This window comes from Berghia stephanieae, chromosome 6, assembly GCF_034508935.2.
Source record: "Berghia stephanieae isolate SIO BIC M18660-M18661 chromosome 6, UCSD_Bste_1.3, whole genome shotgun sequence".
In the NCBI taxonomy this organism is placed as follows: Eukaryota; Metazoa; Mollusca; class Gastropoda; order Nudibranchia; family Aeolidiidae; genus Berghia; species Berghia stephanieae.
Genome location: NC_088365.1, coordinates 42,167,245 through 42,191,094, shown reverse-complemented (window position 1 = coordinate 42,191,094; position 23,850 = coordinate 42,167,245). Strand labels below are relative to the sequence as shown.

The 23,850-nt window shown below is 34.6% G+C and overlaps 1 protein-coding gene across 1 annotated transcript in view; it reads right to left on the bottom strand.

Annotated features, from left to right (window-relative positions):
* Positions 1–23,850, bottom strand: part of LOC144975044 (uncharacterized) — a 241,463-nt gene that overhangs the window by 63,336 nt on the left and 154,277 nt on the right. Inside the window, exons 10-11 of the mRNA XM_078918719.1 lie at positions 14,111–14,191; positions 11,887–11,958 (exon numbers count right to left, since the gene is read on the bottom strand). Coding sequence (XP_078774845.1) covers positions 11,887–11,958; positions 14,111–14,191 — 153 coding nt within the window. The remainder of the gene's footprint in view (positions 1–11,886; positions 11,959–14,110; positions 14,192–23,850) is intronic.

Genomic DNA, 23,850 nt, shown 5'->3' with positions numbered 1-23,850 from the left:
TACCAATACAATGGTTTGTTTATCTGCATTTTAAAAAAGATCTTAGAAGGGCGGCCGACTAATCATGTCTGCTGATTTGACGTACATTGACAAAAAGCGCTCGTACATTTTGACCAGAAATGCTTTTTTCGAATATCTATCAATGCCGGATGATTCCTATCGTGTTAAAATGTCTTGTAAATTAGACCTCTTGGAATTCTCAGGTTTGAGAGTTTCCCAAAAGTTGGGGGAGATCACTTTAGTCGACTGAAATTGAATTTCAAATGTCCTGGCCGTCATGAATTAAAAATAGTGTTTTGACAATGTATGGAGGTGATCTGTCTCTTTGTAATGATGTCTTAATGATAAACACTCGTTGATACGGTTATGATGAATAGAGATGGAAGAAGAGAAGACTGAAGGCAGAACAAAGCCAATTCATAAATTCTCCAATAATGCAATATAGAACAAATGGAAGGGACAGTAGGGTTTTAATTATTTATCTAATCAAACGCAAAATATGGTTTCTTTCCTTCTTCTAATCAAGTATTTTTTCTGTGGGTCCTAAAATCTCTAAAATTACAATTACACAATGTAGATGCACTTTTGTATGACAGTCAACGTGCATCCATGAAATAAGGGAATCATGTTTTTTACGAGTGAAGTTTTAATGCGACCAACTAGGAATTTCAGAAGTACCACACCGTACTGACACCGTTTTAAAAAAAAATGAAGTAGAGATATCCACTGACGTCATAATACCATTTCATTTTTTATGTGAGAAAAATTGCCTGCCCTAAGTATTATACATCCTGGCATATTTACATGGACAATGTGAAGAATCAAAGACGATAACCGCTTAATAAGTGAGAAATGAAATTATATATGAAGAATGTATCGTGCTTTGTTTCTTCCTCTGATTCTAATAAACAAATCTGCTTAACAAATCCTTGATCAAATATTCTAATTGACTTTTATAAAAATAAAAGCATACATAATAAGCATTTCGCGGACCACCACAGCCTAGAAGAAGACTGAAATTGTTAGCCTTATCAGGTATCCGTCCAGGAAAAGACAACTCTGACTTTAAACTCGGGTAGATTGAACTCGCTTGTGGGTATCATCAGCTTGCATGGCCACGAGTCTAGGAGAAACAACTTTTATATAAAATCTGACCCTCATTGTTCGGGGTATATGCGATGGGCTAGCTACTCATCCATGTTTCTTTTTTAAAAAATGATACAGAAGCCTTCACAATGCCCAAAGATCTTGATTTTTCCTTGGGGAGAAAGTAGGACTCTTCATCGGAGAGACCTGTCAGACCTAACACCCACAAGAAAACATCTATTTACATCGGATCTTGAAATGTACGAACCATGAGAGAAACAGGAAAGTGTAATCAAATCAGGAAAGAAATTAAAAACTAGGACTCTGCGAAACAGAATGGAATAGCTTTGGAGAAACCATACTAGAAACCCTCCCCTATTCAGGAAAAGAAGAAGATAACCCACATAAGCAGGCGTTGCTTTACTATTAACTCGACAATCAAGCAGAAGTAGAAGATTACGACTTGAGGAGTTATCAGACTGCGTAGTTCCCTGCCTGATTACGATATTTCAATAATCCCTGGAAAAGTACCGAAATCACTAGCGGAAATCAAACGTTTCTTTAATTTTCAAGAAAGGACAATAACAAATAGCTGAAAATTATCGACCAATTTCCCTCACATGCATATCTCACAAAATATAAAAGCAAATAATTTTCAGCCACATGATGAAGTATGAAGACAAGTATTATTATTATTTTTATTATTATTATTATTATTATTATTATTATTATTATTATTATTATTATTATTATTATTATTATTATTATTATTATTATTATTATTATTATTATTATATGAACTACATTGCAGATTCAGACAAAAGCGATCCCCTGAAGCACAATCACTCCGCATTATATATGATGTCTTAAAGCCACTTTAACAGGGACAACAAACTGATGTCCAGATCATGGATTTCTTAAAAATTGTTGATAAAGTGTATCATGATCTCTTCTACTACAAGCTAAGAGAAGACAGCATAAATCAAAAAGTGAACAAGTGGATCCGATTACGAATATTTTTAATGACCGTACTCATTCGGTAGCTATGGAGGGCGAATCATCTGGCTTTGTCTCAGTTGAGACAGGAGTTCCTCAAGGCTCATTCATTGGACCATCTTGTTCCTCTTTTATATCAAAGATTAAACCGAAAGCCAAAAGTCAAAAGTCAGACTATTTGTAGACTGCACAATTGCCTATTTAACAATTAAATCAAAAACAGATTTGGTTGACAAAAAGACGTCAACAAATCAACATTATGGGAGCCGAATACCAACCAAAGTGACAATCAGGGAGTAGGCACTAGTGTATGATAAATATCTGAAAAAGGTTGAATGAAACGATGCCAGGCAAAGAAAGAAAGAAAAATACCCCCCCCCCCCCCCCAAAAAAAAAAAAAATTAATTAATAAATTAATAAATCATCCTTCCGCGGCTAGGGTGTAACGGTAGCGCGTCTGACCGGTATAAGGAGGTCTGAAGTTCGATCCCCATTCCAAGAAGACTTATTTTTGGGGGTTTCTTTTCTCTTGTATTTTTCTTTCTTGATTTGTCTGGCACTATCCATTACACTTTTTCACATCTTATGGGAGCAGAAACACCAAATGGAGTTCAAACCTGACAAATGCAGTGTAAACAACTTGATAACAAGAAAGAAACTGTCATAACAACCAATAAAATACAACTGCAAATTACACAATCATATCTTGAGCACGTTAATTCTGTCAAATACTTGGTGGTTACTGCTAAATCAAATCTGAATTGGGATGAGCACATAATAAATATCGCCACCATAGCAACAACTTCGTGAAGTCCCAGGTTTGAGAGTCTTTGCAAGATGTGGATCATTTAAATCGATCGATATTTGAAGGACGAGTTTTTTGGCCAAATTTTTATACAATAGTTTTTTTTTCCAGAGTAAGGCAGTTAACTAGTTAGAAACGAAATTAAACTCAATTTTAAGGACATTATGTCAGAATATTCACAATGAGGGTGGACAGTATACGCCATGTGCTACTCGGAGTCGAGTGTCAGACCATTCGAGCACAAGACACAAAATTTGTATAAAGAACTAGCCGATTGATAATAATCAAACCGTTTGGGTAAGACTAATAAAAAGACAATGAAATGATTCGATGTTCATGATTCAAAACATATAAAAGTAATCTTTATTTGACTTTGCATTAAATATAATATGTAATAAAGGCAATAACATCTATTTAGAACGTACATTTTAAACTTTCCTTATTCTATTCTTCAACACAAAATTGGTAATTCTTACATAAGGATCTAGATATATGCTTTATTTTTATGGTCTAGATATTGGCAATTAAGTTTTAAGGTAAAAAAAAATGTAAGGTATTACATGTTGGTAGAAAAACAACACTTCTTATGATTACTACTTGAACCCAGTTGACACTGTTTTACTATATTATGTCACTGATACAGAGAAGGATATTGGTGTGATTTTTGATCGAGAATTAAACTTCGATGTTAATATCAATGATTATATTAATACGGCAAACAGGAGGATTGGTATTATTCGTAGGAATTTTTCTTATTTGAATGTAACACATGTTTCTTCAATTGTATAAATCCCTAATTAGACTCATGCTTGAATATGGAAACTATATAATATGAAGCCCTTTATTCAAACGACAGTCATTATTTTTAGAAAATGTCCAATGACCAGTGGCGGTTCTAGCCTATTTACAGTGGTGGGGCAAAGAGGATTCGGTCATATATATATATATATAATATATATATATATATATATATATATATATATATATATATATATATATATATATATATATATATATGATATATTTTTTTATTTTTTATTTTTTTGTTTTTTTTTTAATAAAAAATTTTTTTGATTTTTTTTTTCGCCTTTAAACAAAAAATATTTCAACCACCAATAATCACATTCACAATGAAATGACAATACCAGTAGATTTTAATTCTTCCAAACGTAATCAAAAATGAATCACGAAAGAGAATACAACTAAAAAATAAAGCGACGAGACATAATGCGACAACACCTTGACAATACAAGTCCATTTCCTTCACTCGAAAAATTAAAGAGATGCTTTAATCCCTCAACGGCGATATTAATATTGCTTTTACATATTTCTGGTTTTCAGTAGTACGTAGTAACCTTAAAGTTTTCATGGAGAAGCAACAACAGCGATATGACTCGAGTTTCATTCAGAGCTCAAATTGCATAATTTTTACTGCTGTCTTGGTGGTCAGAATGATTGTGCCGGTGGTGGTAGTGGTTGGAATAGTGGTAGCGGTGATGGTGGTGGTGGAGGAGGAGGAGGAAGACGAGGCGGTGAGGGGTAATTATGGTAGTGGTTTTGGTGGTGCTGTTGGTTAGAATGATAGTTGTGGAGACGATGACGGAAATTGTATGATGATGTTGATATTGTTTTTATTGCTATTGTTGTACTTGTTGTTAATATTGTTGTTGTTGTTGTTGTTGTTGTTGTTAATAATGATGATGATGATGATGATGATTATGATGACAACGACGATGTCGTCGACAATGATGGTTACCATACGATATTACAAAATTTATTCAATCTTAGGCTTTCGCCAATTAATCATACAATTTGATGACCACATACATGAAAGTGGAAAATAATGGCAAATGGGACCAAACAATAAACTGATACCATTAATAACCACCAAAAAAAAATACAACAATAGTAATACCACCAATACGTACAATAATAATAACAATGATAATAATAATATAATAAAATAATAATATAATAATAATAATAATAATAATAATAATAATAATAATAATAATAATAATAATAATAATAATAATAATAATAATAATAATAATAATAATAATAATAATAATAATAATAATAATAATAATAATAATAATAATAATAATAAATAATAATAATAATAATAATAATAATAATAATAATAATAATAATAATAATAATAATAATAATAATAATAATAATAATAATAATATAATATTACCATCATCATTACTACTACCACCACCGCTACCACTATACCACCATCACCATCATTATTACGTTTCCAATTATTTTTTCTCGTTTTTTAAAATTTGATATCTATCAAAACAGACGAAAATTCCGGTGATTTTTTTAAAGGGTAGTTAAAATATCTACGATTTTATTAGCCCTGAAAACTACGATTTTTATTTTCCTATCTAAAGTAGGCAGGTCTGCTATGACAAGTATCAGTATCAGTTCCATAGTCAAATAAGACAAACAAAAACAACGTTTATTTAATATTAGGCTTTCGCCAATACTTCATACAATATAATTAAGACAAAATAATGTTACCAATCTCTCCTCATGTATTCGTTTGACTATCGTCACAATAATTACCGTGTTATCTTTGCTCCTTACCCAACCAATCCCTTGCTTCCCGCCTCTTCATCGCGAACCATCTTATGTGTGTATTAGCTTCAGGACGGGCAAGTACGGAATCTGCCCACCCTTCCTTTAAAGGTATTTATTTCCTCTATAACTTAGAATTCAACTATCTCCTTACTCAGAAGAGTATTTCTCGTATACTAATTCAATTGTTGAGAAAACCAAAATGGTGGTTGTATTTTATATATTTATTTAGTCGTGACTTTTGAATAAAAGTGTTTTGTTTTATTAGAGGGAATACAATAGAAAATACATTGTTTTGCAAAATTATTTAGTCTGGCAATAAAAATACTGCGGTAATTACTTTAAGAATAATTAAAAAAAAAGAATTAACAAATTAATTTGTTAAAAAACAAAACAAAAAACAACAACAAAAAACAACAACAACAACAACAAACAAATAAGAAAACAATTTAAATAAATGAGTTTTGAGAAACACTAAAGAAAACGAGGGGAAAAAAAAAGAAATAATTTAAATGGATAAACAAATATATTAAAACAACACAAACTAATACTAAATTGATATAATATTAGTAAATTAATAAATTTAATTCAATACTGGAACCTTCCCAGCACAAGTAAGGCAATAAATAAGAAAAAGTTCGTTTGCCAAAATCTCTATTTAGTGTACACTGGTTAATAAGGTGGGCTCATTTGAATTAGCCCGACCTAGTACTAGAGAGGCCAGACAGCAAAATCACCGTCAGGCGACGTGACGATGAGATGACGATGTGGGCGGAGTGGAGTGGAGTGGTTGGGGGGGGGGGGGGGGTGATAAAAAGAACAGGAGCGCATCCTGGTTTATGCATTACGGGGTGCATGGTGATTCGCAATCTATCAAAGATACACACAAATTGATTTCAGTACGAAGTATCAAGTTTAAGTAGTAACTTTTGAAATTATCTAATTTAAATTTGATTATTTCGGACCTGGTAATACAGCATATAACTTGAAAAAACAGGCTGGTATTTGCCCACCCTGCCCATTATTACCAGCCGTCCCTGCCAATGACGGGCAACAAAGCTTTTGAACGAAACCAAAATTAAATATGACATACGAGGGAAGGTTAAAATACCTAACCCTTCCATCTCTGAAATACAGAAAAACAAGAACTTATACAGTTATACAAAATTATCCATGGCTTTAATCGAATTGACCACAATACTCTTTGTACGTATTCTCATGCAAAATTTACCCGCATAGACAAATACACAATTTTTATGACACATTCTTCTACAATTATTCGGTAAAATTATTTTTTTGTAAGGACAGTAACTACCTGGAACACTTTGAAATGTATAACTGTTGAAATATTTCTCTTTCGCATATCTTATTGCTTTGGTTCTGATTTAATCTCTCTTAAATTTCTCAATAATTATTCTCAAAATAATAAATTAGTTCAAATGTCACTTGCTTTGTGAAATTAATTTATTTAGGATTGATTCTCATATTTCTTATTAAATAGAATTTGATAGCACATTAATTTCTGCTACTTGCTGTATTAACAAGGCAGCCATAAAATGATATTTGCTATTTTGTTTTCTTTATTTATGTCCATCAACACCCTTGTCCATTTTTGGTTGTTTTTTAATGTTATACATAAACAAACGCCATGTAACAGATACGTCCTTATATCTTCCAATATACTTTATACAATAATATATTCTCCCTCTTTTCCTCTGGTACATGATTTGCGTTATTTATTCTCTTAAAAATCATTTCCTGTCCTGGCATTGCGTAATAGTATCACCTCAATCGGCAACTTATAGCAGCTGTAGCCAACTAAAAAGTCATCCTCGTTTTGATCCACTATTTCTTATAAGTGTGTGACTAAAAACGTCAAAACGATAGAATGTCGGGGTGATTTAGATACTAGACATTTATTTTAATGGAAAAAGTATGGAATTTGGGTAATGGTTATTTGTTTAATGTAAAACAATTAGATATTAGTTTGATAAATTGACAAAAACGAAAATCTTAAACTGAAATCTCCATTATCATATCAAATTCTATCAAGTTTTCACGTCACATTATCAATGTGTTCCATGACACATGGTAATAATATAAGATATTGATTTTTAAATTTTTAAGGCCAAATTCCCTTATTTAATTTGCAATTCAAAGGCTGTATTTTTTCTTCTGTTGTTTAAAATCACTTTGGAAACAAACGAATAGCACAGGGGAAGAAAAGTCATAGTCACACTTATATTTTTTCAAAAGCCTATTTTCAAATTAAAATACAAAATTCGAGTATATGAACATTTTTTCTTATTAATATTTTACACTAAAGAAACATTATATTAAAAAAAAACAATATAACATCCTCTTAATGATATTTAAATCATATATATATATATATATATATATATATATATATATATATATATATATATATATATATATATAATCAAAAAGTGTCTGCCGTTTCTTCTCCATTTGGTCAGCCATAACCTTTTCGTAGTAGGGGGAATTAGGCTAAAACCGTGCAAATTCGGGTTGAAAGCATGAAAATTTGCATACAGTTTGCTAAGACCCATAGAAAAAACATCTGATATAGAACCACTCTGGCAATCAATCATAACGTATCGGTTTAAGGCCTTAGATTTTACCTATAACAGATATATTAAACAAGGGAAATAACTGCGTAAAAATATATATTTTCTTCATATTCATTGTATAAGGGAAAATTAGGCTAAAACCGTGCACATTGGGGTTGAAATCCTGAAAATTGGCATATAGGTAGCTATGACCCGTATAAATAACACCTGATATAGAACCACTCTGGCAATTTCTCAGAACAGTGCGTTTTTAGCACTTTTATTTTTTCCTATATAGCATTACTTATCCGAGGAAATAACCACTACTAAACAATGTGCGTTCTAAAACTTTAAATACACCGGTAACCATTTACGGTAGCTAACTGATGATTATTTCGTGTTGTAACTAGTAGATAAAAGCGGGAGAGGGGGGAGAGGGAGTGAGCGGGAGAGAGAGAGAGAGAGAGAGAGAGAGGAGAGAGAGGAGAGAGAGAGAGAGAGAGAGAGAGAGAGAGAGCATTTTACTCATTACTGTACTAACCTAACTAGTAGATAAAATAGGGAGAGGAGGGAGAGGGGGAGAGGGAGTGAGCGGGAGAGACGGAGAGGGAGAGAAAGTGAGAGAGACGGACAGACAGACAGACAGAGAGAGAGAGAGAGAGAGAGAGAGAGAGAGAGAGAGAGAGAGAGAGAGAGAGAGAATTTTACTCATTACTGTACTGACCTAACACCCCCCCCCCTCCCACCTCCCCCACCCCCACCCCATACACACACACACACTTCATCTACACAAGTCCGTGCAAGGCAAAACGGGACCTTAAACACTTGCATCGGGTGCCGATACATTCTCTCTTACATGAACATTTGATGAGTTTTTGGGACATTTTTGACAATTCTGGAAATAAGCTCCACAGTCGTCACATTTGTTGCAGGGTTCTCTTCTATAAAAGATATAATGTTAGCAAAAGCTCGACTTCTTTCAAGAACGGTGACATCTTGATTATCATCAGCAGTGACATCTTTTAAAGCTTGTTTTTTTTAAAGTATCGTCCATGACAAATTTTATGGTATAGGGCGGTAGTGTGGCTCCTGAGCGACTAAATCTCCTCCGGCAATAAATGACAACATATCAGAATCTTTTATAGATAACGCTATTTCACGAATATTTTCTTCCATATCTGTTGTCATTACAGAATTAAGTACTCCCGATGCTATGTTTTTTATAGCCAATCTCTAATTTTGAACGTTGTCTCATTATTCTCGTGGGTTGCGAAATATATTCATTCGGTGACTCCTCCAAGTCAAATGACGAAGTTTGGAATTCTTGTATGGTAATTCTTTTAGATTTCTTTAATTCTAATCGCCTAATTTTGTTGGCATTAAATTTTACACGACAATACTTATGCCACTTAGCATCATTTTGTTTTAAGCTTTCAATAATCTCATATCTTTCTCATGAATTAAAAACATAGATACATTCAACTTGTTTTCATCACAAACCAAAGACTTGAATTGTGTTAAATCTTCAAAAAGAGTTTCATAGCCTTGCCCTTTGTCATACCTCCTCGACTTAGAGGGCATTATAAACGGCAAATAACGTAAAGTAAATAACTTGCCACAATACAGCATCATAGTGGTTAATGATGATGATAATGATGATAATTATAGCAATGAAAGTGGTATGCTTACTCTTTACTGTCATCAAGTTTGACCGAAATAGGTTTTAACTCACGTAAAATGATTATAGCAGTATTTTTGGAAAGAAAAGAAAACAGGAGGAGGGGAGAAGGAGCACTGTCCTTTGTCAACACCGGTTATCGGCATTGATTGAGCTGCTAGTCTGTTTTGTCTACCCCTCTGCTCATCTTCCCGTCTGCCCGTCCGTTTTAGAGCAATTGATTATAGGTACTTATTAAATCAGATGCAGAAAAAATGTCATATTATAGAATATTGCTCGCTAGACGTCCTTTAAAACAAGTAAAATTGAATAGTATTTACGATTAAATAATTTGTATGGTTCGTGGATCGAAAGTAAAGGGAAAGGAAAACATCCGCTTCGAAGCTAAAAATAGTCACCAATGGGAATCCAAAGGATGACGTAAAACAACCTTTGGTCGGCTTGCCTCGAATGTTTACACAATAAAAATGAAAGAAATTATTGTCGTCCATTTCAAAATTTTCTAATCTTAAAAACCTTGTATCTCGACTAATACTGATCTCTCAGAGTGGTTCTATATCATAAATTATAGGGTTTTTCATATTTTACAACATATGTAATTTTCATGCTTTCAACCCTGTTTGCACAATTCAAGGGTTTTTTGGACCTAATTCCCCCTACTATTCGGTGCCAAATCTGCAAAAGTAGGTACTAAAAGTAATTCAAATCTGTCGCAAACTATTTAAAGATCCTTTAGTAGAAGGTAATGAGAAATTTATGTTCCCACTTTCCGCCACAGGAGCTCTAACAAAAATGAATTTAAAAAACGTTAGCTTTTATATAGCACTATGTCCACTAACGTGATTAAAGTGCTTTAGAAGGGGTTCCTTGCCAACAGCAACTCTAAAGATATGACGAGATATGAAGTGAGTAGAAAAGTGCCAGAAGACAATAGAGAATAAAAAATTTTTCGCGGCGGTGGTGGGGTTTGAACCTGCGACCTTATTGGTACGACAACTCCGCCTGGCAGGTGAGAGCGTGGCTCTACCGTGTGAGCTATCCACGAACACAAAAATATTCGTTTCAAACCCAAGTCATATTTCTAGAGACCTCTCTCACCCACTTCTTGGAGATCACAGGCTCGCTCGCGCACAACCATCGCGAAGTTATTTTTGACCAGCAGTTAAGCTTAAAGATATGACGCCTGTTTGGCGAAATGAAAATTGCTCCCGACAGAGACAACGCTGGTAACGGCCAGGTACTCAATTTACCCCTGAGTACGATGAGAAAATGTGAGTAAAGAGCCTATTCCAAGGACTCAACTATGTGCCGCTCTGAGCGGAGCTCGAACCCATGACCTTTTGATCCGAAGGCGAGTGACATACCAAAAGACCACATAGCGGCACTAGAAAAATAGAAACAGTCAAACATTTCAGGGCAGGCACAGGCGGAAGATGAAAATCGAAACAAGGCGTGCACAATACAGTGCTGGACATAACCGAAATCAAAATACCCAATAAAAATTATTCCAAAACGTCAACCTTCTGATGTTTTTCTATATCTTTCCTTTTGTCTGCTTTTTCTGACAATGTCTCATACTGTAGGCCTCTAAACTCATGGGTTGACAATGGCCATAAATTCGGTCTCATTACAAGGCGGCAACAACCAAAAGAAAAGAAATAGAGAGTTGTTTTCAATAGTTCAACCAATGGGATCATTTGTTTCCTAGAGCACTAAAACGACAGCACGCTTTTTAAAGACTATTTTGGTGACTTTATATTGCAATCTAAATTTTAGGGAAGTTTCAAGCTATTGATTCTATGCGTTAAGGTAAAATACACACACACAGAACCTTGTGTAAACTTTAACATTTATAGCCTGATTTGTTTAATAAGTGGGAACTAATCACTAACAGCTTATCTAAATATAATAACGTAGGGCTGTGTGACGTCAACTTCGTTCCTTCTATAAGCTTGCATAGGCTCCGATATTAGAATATAAAGTCTTAGGTATTTTAAAAACTTATTCCCTGCTGAATATTGTTCTGTTAACAATGTTACAGGTAGTATGTTTATTGGGTGGGTGTTTGTATTCTTTGCTGGGAACAAGGGAAAGTGTGTGTGAGTGTGTGTGTGTGTGTGTGTGTGTGTTTGTGTGTGTGTGTTTGGCATACTCACAATTCTGGCAAATGCTCAAGCCCGTCAAAGAAATGTTCATTGACCGTGGTGATGTTACAATTTCTGAGCACCCTAGGAATATATAAAGCAAAAAGGATATATGACACAACAGTGGTGTGATAAAAAAACAAACATAATGATGATGATGATGATGATGATGATGATGATGATGATGATGATGATGATGATGATGATGATGACGATGATTATAATGTGATGATGATGATGATGATAATAATGTGATGATGACATCCATTATAATAATGATAATAACAATAATAATGGTGATGATGATGATGATGATGATGATGATGATGATGATGATGGTGGTGGTGATGATGATGATGATGATGATGATGATGATGATGAGATGATGATGATGATGATGATGATGACGATGATGACGTGTTTTATCCTGTTCAGTAGTGTGGTATTCCTTAATAAGGGGTGAGTGGATTACACTGATTTAATTTTCTTAAATTTATTTCTGACTGTATCAACACCTTTTTCTGCATACTTTTACCTCTCTATAGCTATGATGTTGATATGCAAGGTATCATTATGACTTAGTTATATGTAATTTGATCATACTTTACAATACCACGATTTAGCTAGTTTTGTTTTTTTAGTGCATTCTAGTAATTCTTGAGGCCAGAGTACTTATTACTTGTTTACTTTATGCTATCTGGGCGTTAGCATTATAATTATGTTACTTAAAATATCAATGAGTCTATACTTATAACGATCAAGTGTTAGACTATTTTATTAAATATTATAAGGCTGGTTTAGCCCTTTGTACAATATTAAACATATTATTAGGTCTGACTATAACACTGAGGACCCACAAGTCCCGCTGACAAGTCAAGGAAGTTTAACCTGGAGAAATCTGATGGCCTGTTTATATTTATTATATCAAACCAGATTTCAATCCCTTCCTAGTAAGGCCATAGGAAGAGCTGTACAACGTCATACCTTTGCATATAACGGCACCCCTCCAATCCAGACCTGAGAGACGGCCAGTTCGGCTAAGAACCTCCTCAGCCATAAGATTAATACAATTAATAAAATATTGTGGTTTTTTGTTAGTGCCCCATGATTAAAATTAAACATTTAAAACGTGCAAATACGTATCTACCATACTATTCAAAACAGAACAAATACGACTTATTTTTATTGTCAATCATAAGTGGGACTGGAACTTGTTTTATTCATTAATTATTGTACTGTGAAGGTTATATCCCCAGACAGCTATACGAGCCATTAATCATTGCTGTTTAATATTTCCATGTCACATGTAACGAAGAAATTGTAAGATTTGCAAGACCTCTAAAATTTAATTCTAATTAATAGGACGATTCTGTGAGTGCAGTAGCTTACAACCTATATAAAACGCTCGAGTGGTTTGGAGAATTACTACAAAAGATATTCTTAAATAAAAATTTAACCTCCACCTTAAACATCACATTACACCCTGAACCGAAAAAGCGCTGAGCCAGACACGACCATATGTGACCCCTCGTCTCAAAACGATATTATGTCGGGATGGACCAGATGCTAAAAAGTCAAACTGTAGTTAAACTGATCAAAAATATAAAACGTTGGTATTCAGCACATATGACATTCCTTCTCCTCTATAAAGCATGTAAACTCAACGCAAGTCTGATATTTCTGGCTATAAATTCCACTTCCAGGATCTTATTCATCCCGACTTAATACCGTTATGAGATGAGGGGTCACATATGTAATTTTAGACGTTAAAGGAAAAAGTTGTGATCAATCGTGTCAAAAGCAGAAGTTAGGTAAAGCAAATTCCACAAAGAACACGAACCATTGTCTATAACAGAAAGAAGATCATTGACAATCCTAACAAGTGCTGTTTTCGTCGAATGATGTTGTCTATAAGCAGGTGACAGGTTAATTTAAAATATAACTCTATTCTGTTGATCATGGTGATTGACTTCCTCTGATATTAGCTGTCTTTCTCTCTACAAAGCTCCCAGGTTTGGCAGTGCATTACAAAATTATTTTTTTAACCAACGACATTGCCTGAAAGATGTAGAATTTTAGACTCTGACCCCTGTATGAAGCCTGTATTTTGACAGTATTTTGCCTTATCTACACAACCAAATCTAATCAAAGAGAAAATAAAATAAAAATATGATTGAAGAATAATATCTGGAAAGCTGCTTGTGATAGGATAGGGTATGATTTTAATAATACTCACAAATCAGATAACCCGGTAAGACCGTCGAATAATCCGTAGGAATCGTGAAGATTGGGACCCAGGTTATTGCCCGACAAATTTCTGGGCCAGAAAAAAAACATTATAATCATAATGAATTGCGTCTCCATAAAAATAATAACAATAACAATGACAATGATACTGGTAGTAAATTGATGGGGATGATGGGGATCCTGATGATAATGGCTATGTGGTCTTGTGGTATGACACTCGCTTTCGGATCGGAAGATCCTGGGTTCGAGTTGAGTCCTTGGAAAAGGCTCTTTACTCACATTCTCTCACGGTACTCAGGTGTAAAATGAGTACCTGGCCGTCAACAGCGTTGTCTCTGTCAGAAAAAATTGTAATATCGCCTAACAGGCGTCATGTCTCGTCCTACATGTTAAGTGTTGCTGTTGGCCAGGGACCCCTGTAAAGCGCTTTGAGCACGTTAAGTGGATCTTGCGCTATATAAAAGCTCAATCAAAATTTTTTAGGAGGATGAAGAGAAAGAGGAAGAGGTGTAGGAGGAGGAAGGGATGGAGGAGAAAGGCAAGGAGGAGAACAACGATGTGAAGGATGATATAATAATATACGTTGTTGTACAGCAGTTATAGCACAATGATCAATAATACATCAATGGATTGGCCAAACCCTCAAGGCCACGTCACTTTTACGATGCATTATTAAACATAACACAAGAGTAGGCCAGGGACACAAGCCGGGTGTGATTATAATCTCCATACTTAGCAAATATGTGACGCCCCGAATCAATCTGACATTTTATGTTGGCGCGAAATAGTTAACGATAAATTGATTTTAAATAATAATAATAATAATAATAATAATAATAATAATAATAATAATAATAATAATAATAATAATAATAATAATAATAATAATAATAATAATAATAATAATATAGATCTTTATTGTCCATAAATATGGCAATTTGTCATTTAGTTACACTTGTTATAACGTTAAACGATAACTGTAACATTGAACAGATATTTCACTCCTACTTATTTTCTCTCTCTCTCTCTCTCTCTCTCTCTCTCTCTCTCTCTCTCTCTCTCTCTCTCTCTCTCTCTCTCTTTCTTTCACACGTGCGATATACACAACATAAACATATTCATTTCGTTTTCAATTTGTTACGATTGTGGCAATTCGACACCAAAAATTTACATCATTATCAATTGGTCAGTTAATCTTACATTAAATAAATTAATCAGTTAATCAGTCAACGAATCAATCCTTGGTTTTTCTGTACCATATGAAATATTCAAAAATTTTATTGCTGATGGAACGAACGTTGATTTATACTTGTTAGTTCTACATTTAATCTGACAAAACCTTCTCCCAGATGGTAAAAGACTAAATTCATGGTATAAAATATGTTTTTTATTGTTGGTAATTGAGAATGCTTTCCTTTCTATTGCTTTTCCATGAATTCTTTCTACTCCATCAAGAGGATGGTTTATTATTTTTGATGCCTCTTTGATAGATTTTGAAATTTTTGATTTATCTTTAAGTCGGCATCCTCCAAACCATATGGTGCAGCCAAACGCAATTACACTTTTAATCAATGAGTCATAAACTCTTAACATAGTTTTCTTCCTTATTTGAAATGTTCTCAATTTCCTTAGGATGTATAATCTTTGGGCAACTTTCTTAGATATTATATTAATATGTTGAGAGAAATTGAGGGAACTATCAATGGTCATTCCTAAATATTTAAAATAGTCAACTATCTCAACATCATCTTTACCGATCGTCACACACTTTAAGTCGTTTTTATTTTTTACACCAAACACCTGTTCTTTCGTTTTTTCAACATTTAATTCAAGCTGATTTTGTTTACACCAATCGGTGAATATATTTATTTGTTTGAAATAATTGAAATAAACAAATGATATTGGGAACCACAAAATAGTACAAGTCTGTTCAGTGTCATAATCTGTAACCAGTCTTTTCATTAAAAACCATCAAATTAAATCAATAAATGTAATCTAGACTTTCAATTGAATTTTCAGCGCCAGGGTCACCCGATAAAATATTATTTTGAAATTGTTGGTCACAAATCTAGTGGCGTAATAAAAGAAAAGAGCACTAAATTAAAGCCATGTTGCTGTATAATGAGTGCATCGATATTTTGAAATATTTTTTTCGTATTCGGTAAGAACTGTTCAGTTGAACTAGAATTGGAAAGGGCATCAAAATAGACCAACGTTGGGCTGAACTATGACAATTTCAAAAACTTGTAGAAACACATCAAAATATCATTTGAAGACAATATGCGCGTCAAATTTAAGGAATGGCGTAATTTGTAATGTCGATAGCCTAAATATTACGTCTTGAGGCAACAGGTCCAAACAATAATATGCTATCATCTTTTATTGCGAACAAGAGAATTCTTTAGGAAGGAGCATTCTGCTGGTGATTCTTGAAGTGGCAAAAATAGAACATTGAGAATTACAGGAATGTTAATGAATTGTGGAGGGAGCTCAATAAGAAGCCTTCAGCAAGTTGGTGTGATACCGCGTTGGCAATCTTGGTGTTTTAGTACGAAATTTCAAAGTATTGGCGCGTTTAGGCAAGGAAAAATTGGATTTAGCATTTTGGCATTTCGTGTCAAATCACTTAATGTATTCAATTGACACCAATTAAACAGAATAAAATATACACCTCCCGAGTTCCCAGTCCTGATAGTTTTCAGGGTCATTTAAACGATCGATATTTTAAAGACGACTTTTGTGGACAAATTTGTAAATATGTCTTTTCCAGAGTACAGAATGAAGTTAACCGGTTGAAGTCGCATGGTATATTATATGTAACGGGGAGTTCATAGGGTTTGCAGACCTCTATATAATTTTATTCTAATTATTAAGGCGATTGTGTGAGTGCAGGAACTGACATCGAATGTACAACGCTCGCGTGGTGTGGAGATGATTACATAAATTTTCTAAAATGTTAAAATAATATCTCCACCTTAAATACCACATTACATAAATGATGCCTGAAAAGATATAGTATTTTTCAGACAATTTGTTATTTTTCTTTGACTCCTTTGGCATTCTTTGAAGAATTAAACTGACATTGCAATCCTGATGTAATACCTCGTTTTGGTAATGTTACAACAAAAAAATATCTCGATTCTGAATGCAAATCTGTTATCGAGAGACAAATAGCCAATAGAATCAGACAACAGCCATCGCAATCGTTCGACTTGACCCTGACTCATCGTAATATGGAAATACCTAGATGAAAAGGTTTATGAATGGAAGTATTGGAAGACGTGAAACAATTGCACAATCATTTTTCTCATTAATGTTTTTTTTTAAATCAAAAAGAGCTCCATAAGGACGAGTTTTCTGGCCAATTTTTTTAAATTTGAGTTTATTTTCCGAAGTACGGTAGCTGACTGGATAAACCCTCTAGAATATATACGGATCGATATTTTGGACAAGTGTCACTAAAGTTGCACAGTGACATGGTGATTAAAGATTAGACCCCAGTCACACTTGTGACTTGGGCTTTTGTTTGGAGCGCTAGCAAAAATGAACGGTTTAGTGGTTTAAGTTTATACAAACGTTCCAGTGTAAGAAAATGGGGCTACATTGAGGTATCCTAAGTTGAAATTACTTTGCTCAAGACAGGCTTTTGGTGGGTTGAAAACCATAATTTATACAGTTAACTGCCGTATTCTGGAGAAAAAAACTCGCATTTAAACATTGGGGCAGAAAACTCGTCCTTCAACTATCCATCAATTTAAATGACCCCCATCTTGGTAAAAACTTTCAAACCTGGGACTTCGCTTTCACAACTCAGGTTTAGGATTGCCATTGACACAGTTCAATATTTCCCTTGTAAAATGGTAATAAAATCTTAGTTTTTATTTACAGCACCGGGTTTCGGTTGGCGAGAGAAGAAAGTCGTATTCACTTACTCTCGCGTTAGTCAGATTCCCTCAACACTACCTTAAATAACCCTATACGCAATTGAAATGGGAATATTTGGCCTTTCAGAAAATGCATTGTACTTTACAATTCATTCGCTGTAGATAGATTTTGTGACCAATCTCTTTTCCCACTCTATTTATAATGACATCAATCAACATTACTGTCATCATTTTAAAGGAGGGATTTGACAAATATGTCAAACTTGTTTTGACATTCTCATTTTTTGTGGTCGCACATTGCATACTCAGAACTTTAAGGTTAATTAGTGGATTTTAAGGCTAATAACAATTGACTGTTCTCTTTTCATACTAAAACAATTGACGTTACCATCACTGAGCTATTAATTTTCATGGACCTCCAAGGTCCCAAGTTTGAGAATTTTAACCAAGATTAGGATGCTTTAAATCGATCGATCTTTAAAGGACGAATTGTTCGGACAAATATTTAAATACTTGTCTTCATAAAAATGTGGCAGTTAACTTGTTAAGAACACGCCATCAATTGAGCTATAGAGGTTTCCAAATGGTAAAGATAAGTGTTAGAGATCATAATTTCGTTCCCAGCTCGCATTATTTTTATTATGAATTTTTGAACAAATGTTTTTCAGTTGTTTAAAGAAAATAACAACTCTCTTGTTTTAATATCGGATGTGAACTAGACTTATGAGTTAAAAATTTTAGTCGGATGTAGGAGAAATTAATGGTTTTTGTAATTTTCTACCCACATTTAGATGACATCTCTTATATTGCTAAAAAATTGATGATTATAAAAGCCGCATAGCAGCCGTCCTTTTCTGATTTCTAAGCCTGAAAATAAAATTTAATAAAATAAATCTAAAATAGGTTTTAACAGACTTAATTTCCGGTTGACGTCTTATGACTCCATTCTCAATTTGGAACAGAAACCAGCTAGAAAGGTTTTAACTCTCTCCTTACCAACTATAGGCCAATCGTCATATTATGATACAAACAACATTTTTCTTGTTTAGATTTGTTTTACAAATCACAGATTTTGACCAAAAAAAATGTTACATCTACAAGAACTTAAAGCTGTATAAAATACAAAGAACGTCGATTATGGGTTTAATCGTACTCGGTCGATGTTTGAAATTAACATTTTCTGGTTAAATTTGTTTAAATAGTGTTTTGTGAGAGTTCGACTGATTTAAGTCCAGTGTATTGGTAAAAGATTGAGACTATTTTTAATGGTTTGGTAAGGCAAAAGACTCGCACGACGTTATACATCACTTGTCGCTCTATCTGTAACCATCGTTAACTTATAGATAGTTCGAAGATGACGTCACTCAGGTCTTTGTTATTGTTTTTTGCCATCCGCGTTTATGAGTAACGCTCACTGAACTGTATTAACCCGACTATAAATATTCATGAATACACACAGTTTTGTATGTTGGTCCGTTATACTTCCGGATGGCAATGTTATGAGCTTCTTAGCCAAGCGCATACGATCTATAGCCTGACACTGACCAAAATGTGACCTCAAAAGACAAGTCTTTGGCCGCAAAAGAAAATAAATCGTGAGTTTAATTCAATAGGTCAATCAATGGGATCACTTGTTTCTTTTAGCACTACTAACGACAACTCACTAGACGGAGCAAAAACCTAAAAAAATGACTTCAAACTACAAGTCCTGGTGGGTTCTTGTGTCAGGCTATAGATTTAATGCGGTTGGCCAAGGAGTTCACAACATTGCCATCCGGAAGTATAACGGACCAACACACAAACTCTGTGTAACCATGAACTTTTATAGTCTTGTTAATACAGTTTAGTGAGGACAACTCACAAACGCGGATGGCAAAAACAATAACAAAGGCCTGAGTGACGTCATCTGCATACTATCTATAGATAGTATGCGCTCGGCTAAGAAGCTCATAACATTGCCATCCGGAAGTATAACGGACCAACACACAAAACTGTGTGTGTCCATGAACGTTTATAGTCAGGTTAATACAGTTCAGTGAGCATTACTCATAAACGCGGATGGAAAAAAACAATAACAAAGATTGAGTGATGTCATCTTCGAACTATCTATAAGTTAACGATGGCTACGCTCTATCCCACTGAACACAATACGGGATTAGAAGTATATCGCACTGCCACGTCACGGTGGACGTATGATATAAACAGCTGAAATGATATGTAATTTAACCAAAACATTGTAAAACTTGCTTTGACCTGGACGGACATTTACTTGGGCGTGCAAAATGTATTTGTGTGTGACAAATGCCCAAAGTTGTATGACTTATAGATAGTGTGGCTAAGAAGTTCACAACATTGCCATCCGGAAGTATAGCGGACCAACACACAAAATTATGTGTAACCTTGAACGTTTATAGTCTGGTTAATACAGTTGAGTGAGAATTACTCATAAAAGCGGATGGCAAAAAACAATAACAAAGACATGAGTGACGTCAACTTCTTTCTATCAAAAGATAGAACGAAGTTGACGTCACTCGGGGCTTTGTTATTGGTTTTTGCGGTTACACATTGTTTTGTGTGGTGGTACGTTATATCCGATTGGCGGATGTTATGAGTTTTCTTATTCTAACAAAACGCAAAGCATCAATAATGGGATATGCACGACGTGTACTTATTAGCAGGTCTGGTAACCCATATTGTTATGGTCTCGTTGTTGTAGTTGACATACTGGGTGGGGATCCTGACCTCCCATAGTGGGCAGCGAGGTACATCCTGTGTCTTCTATCCCCTTATATCTGTTTACCAACTTGCTTTCTCTTTTTGTCTTGGAATGAGATTACTTGGTTCTATCCGGGCCCTTGCCGGATACCCTGACTGAGAGGGGAAACAGTCAAATGTATAGTTAGTTTTGGGAGATGATATTTTTTTCCTTGTAAATCATCTCTCTGTTATGCACTGTATTATGTTTTGTTTACGTATTATATATGATTTGGTGAACATCGGAATGTATTCCTCTTAGTGGGGAGCCTGCGCTTGTGTCTGGATGAGACTTTTAGGTGATCTCAAACTAAGTACTTTGATAGTGTGCTCTTGGAATCTACATCTGTTTCCTATTTGAACCAATTCCCCTTTGTCTTACCTTTTCCTGGGTGCTTTAATTATAATTCTAAATCTTTTTACTATCCCATTTTCTTCCTTTTTACTGGCGCTGATATGACCTTATGTGTTGTAAGCGCCGTCAAACCCTTCAAAACAAAACAAACGTAGTTGACATACTCTCAGAATTTAAATATTGTCCAATGTTAAATCAGGCCTCACAATTGCGTTCGGTTATCAGACCTGTAGTTTGTTCACCTTGGATCTGTATATCCTGCCATTAATAATTGTGTGCATTTCTTCGACTTCCTTGTGATTTTAATCGATTGTGTATCGGCGATGGGATTAGAAGATTAAATAGCAACGAATTAATGATTGCCTTTTATTACGGTATTTATTGAGTTATATTAAAACCTGTGTTGTTGCGAGTTTTAAAAAGGTGGAACAAAAACCGCAATAAAACCACAAATATGTTATTTGTTTTACCCCCTACCACAAAATTATCTAAAGAAAGACCATTGTTGGCCAAAAACGAAGACGTACATTTTTATATGTAACTGTTGTTGACATTCGATACCGCTTTGAGAACTCTAACCCTTCAGCAAAATAATATATACATCCAACTTTCCCCACAACGAGTAAATAAATAACAACATTTTAAGCAAAACGATCTAAAATCTTTAAAACTTTTTAAAAGTCTCATTCCAACAAAAAAAATGATAAGTAAATATAAGTATAAGAAAAAAAAGAAATGACTAATTCGAGAAAAAATTCCCCGGGATCCTCGAGCGGCCATCAGGTAAGCCAGGAGAGCTCTTGACGGTTGAGTGCATTATTTGATATATACTTGCGATCAAAAGAAAGTATACACATTTAAAATCGTCGTTACTTTTTTATCCGTTGGCGTAGGCTAATGATTTTCCACTGAATTTTCTGTGTACCGATAGTCGATGTTTTTGTTTTTGACCTGAAATTCGCTCACCACGTCCCGCACGTGCTAAAACTATCTTTTAGCCCCTTACTGTGGACAGGAAGTGTGTAGATTAATTTTGTTGTCATCTGTGTCTTCTTGAACTATTTTCAAGTCAGGAAAACACAATACAAAATACCACCCATTAATCTACGCGATGCACGACTTAGTTTAGAACAATGTGCACGTGCCATTAGTCATCTTCAAGCTGGATAGTCTGTGATCAATGTCGCAAGAATGTTTAATATCACAAGTAGAACTGTATATTCCTTAGTGGATCGATTTGAAATAACACAAACGGTAAGGGACAGAAATCGAACTGGAAGACCACGAGTAACAACACAAGGTGAGGACCATTTTATACGCACGGGATTGTTTGAGGACGGCGACTGAAACTGCACTAGAGTTCCCAGGTACACGAATAAGTCGACACACTGTTCGTTGCAGACTTAGAGAGCATGACATTATCGCAAACGTCCATTGATGCGACAACTTCTCAGAGCACATCACCTGTTGGCCCGTCTTCAGTGGCCCGTACTCATCTGCGGTGGACAATGCATGCGTGGTCATTTGTTCTCTTCTCAGATGAATCACGCTTTGTGATTGGAAGAAATGACGGTAGATTACATTGTTACCGAAGATCACACGAGTGATTTCACGATTTTTGTGTCTTGGAATCCCCAAACAGAGGATATGGACAATTAATGGTGTGGGATGGAATAAGCAGAGACTGTAGGACACCTCTAGTTCAAGTAAATGTATCCCTAACCGGTGCAAGGTACATCCAGCACATTTTACAACCCCATGTGTTATTCCATTTTTACATGAACATCCTAAATTTTCACTTCAACACGACAATGCACCATCCCACCGAGCTATTGTAACAAGAGATTTTATAGCAGCAAATAATGTGAACAATATCCCCCGATCTAACTCCGATAGAACATATTTGGAACATAATCGGCCGCCAAGTTCGTTCATTAGACCCGCCAAATGAACTACAACTGTTCCACGCCATAAGAACAGTTTGGGATAACATTCCTCAACACCAACTGACCACATTGACCAATTCCATGCGTAGGCAATGCAATGCTGTGATTGGAGCGAACGGGGTACATACTCGTTACTGATTGAACTAGATTCACCTTCACTTCAAATAAAATGAACGCGAGTAATTTTATTAAGATGCCATTGTTTGTCAAAATCATAGTGTGTGTTTTGACTTGCTACTTCCCTTTTTGGAGGTCATGTTTTAAAAAGTCTATGTTGCATACAAGATCAACCATAAACGTTACAAATTATAGATAAAATTATAGATAAATGATAGTACTCTGATTACACATAGGTTTTAAATAAACCAGAACAATATTTCATACCAATTCTGTAGGTAAAACAAGTGTATACTTTCTTTTGATCACTAGTATATAAAGATTAATTACAAATCAAGACTAAATATCTTTAGGAATTTTGTGTCTGTTGGTGAGTTGTGGCATTCGCTTGCTATAATTTTTCATTTATTTTAGAATTATCGATTGTTTTTCGTGCTTTTTCAGTCTTTAAGATTCCCTGACTTGTTTTGTTTGATTTGTCAAGGTTTAGGGTTGAAGTACTTTTGTGATGTTATGGAGACTACTCTCCTTCAAATATTCGTAATAAGGTCAGATTCATTATATCGATTTCTTTAAAATCTGGATCCAATCATGTAAAATGACTAATCAGCACATACGACTTCACTAAAATGTCAATCTCGCACAGCCATTAAGTCCCACACAGATATCACCT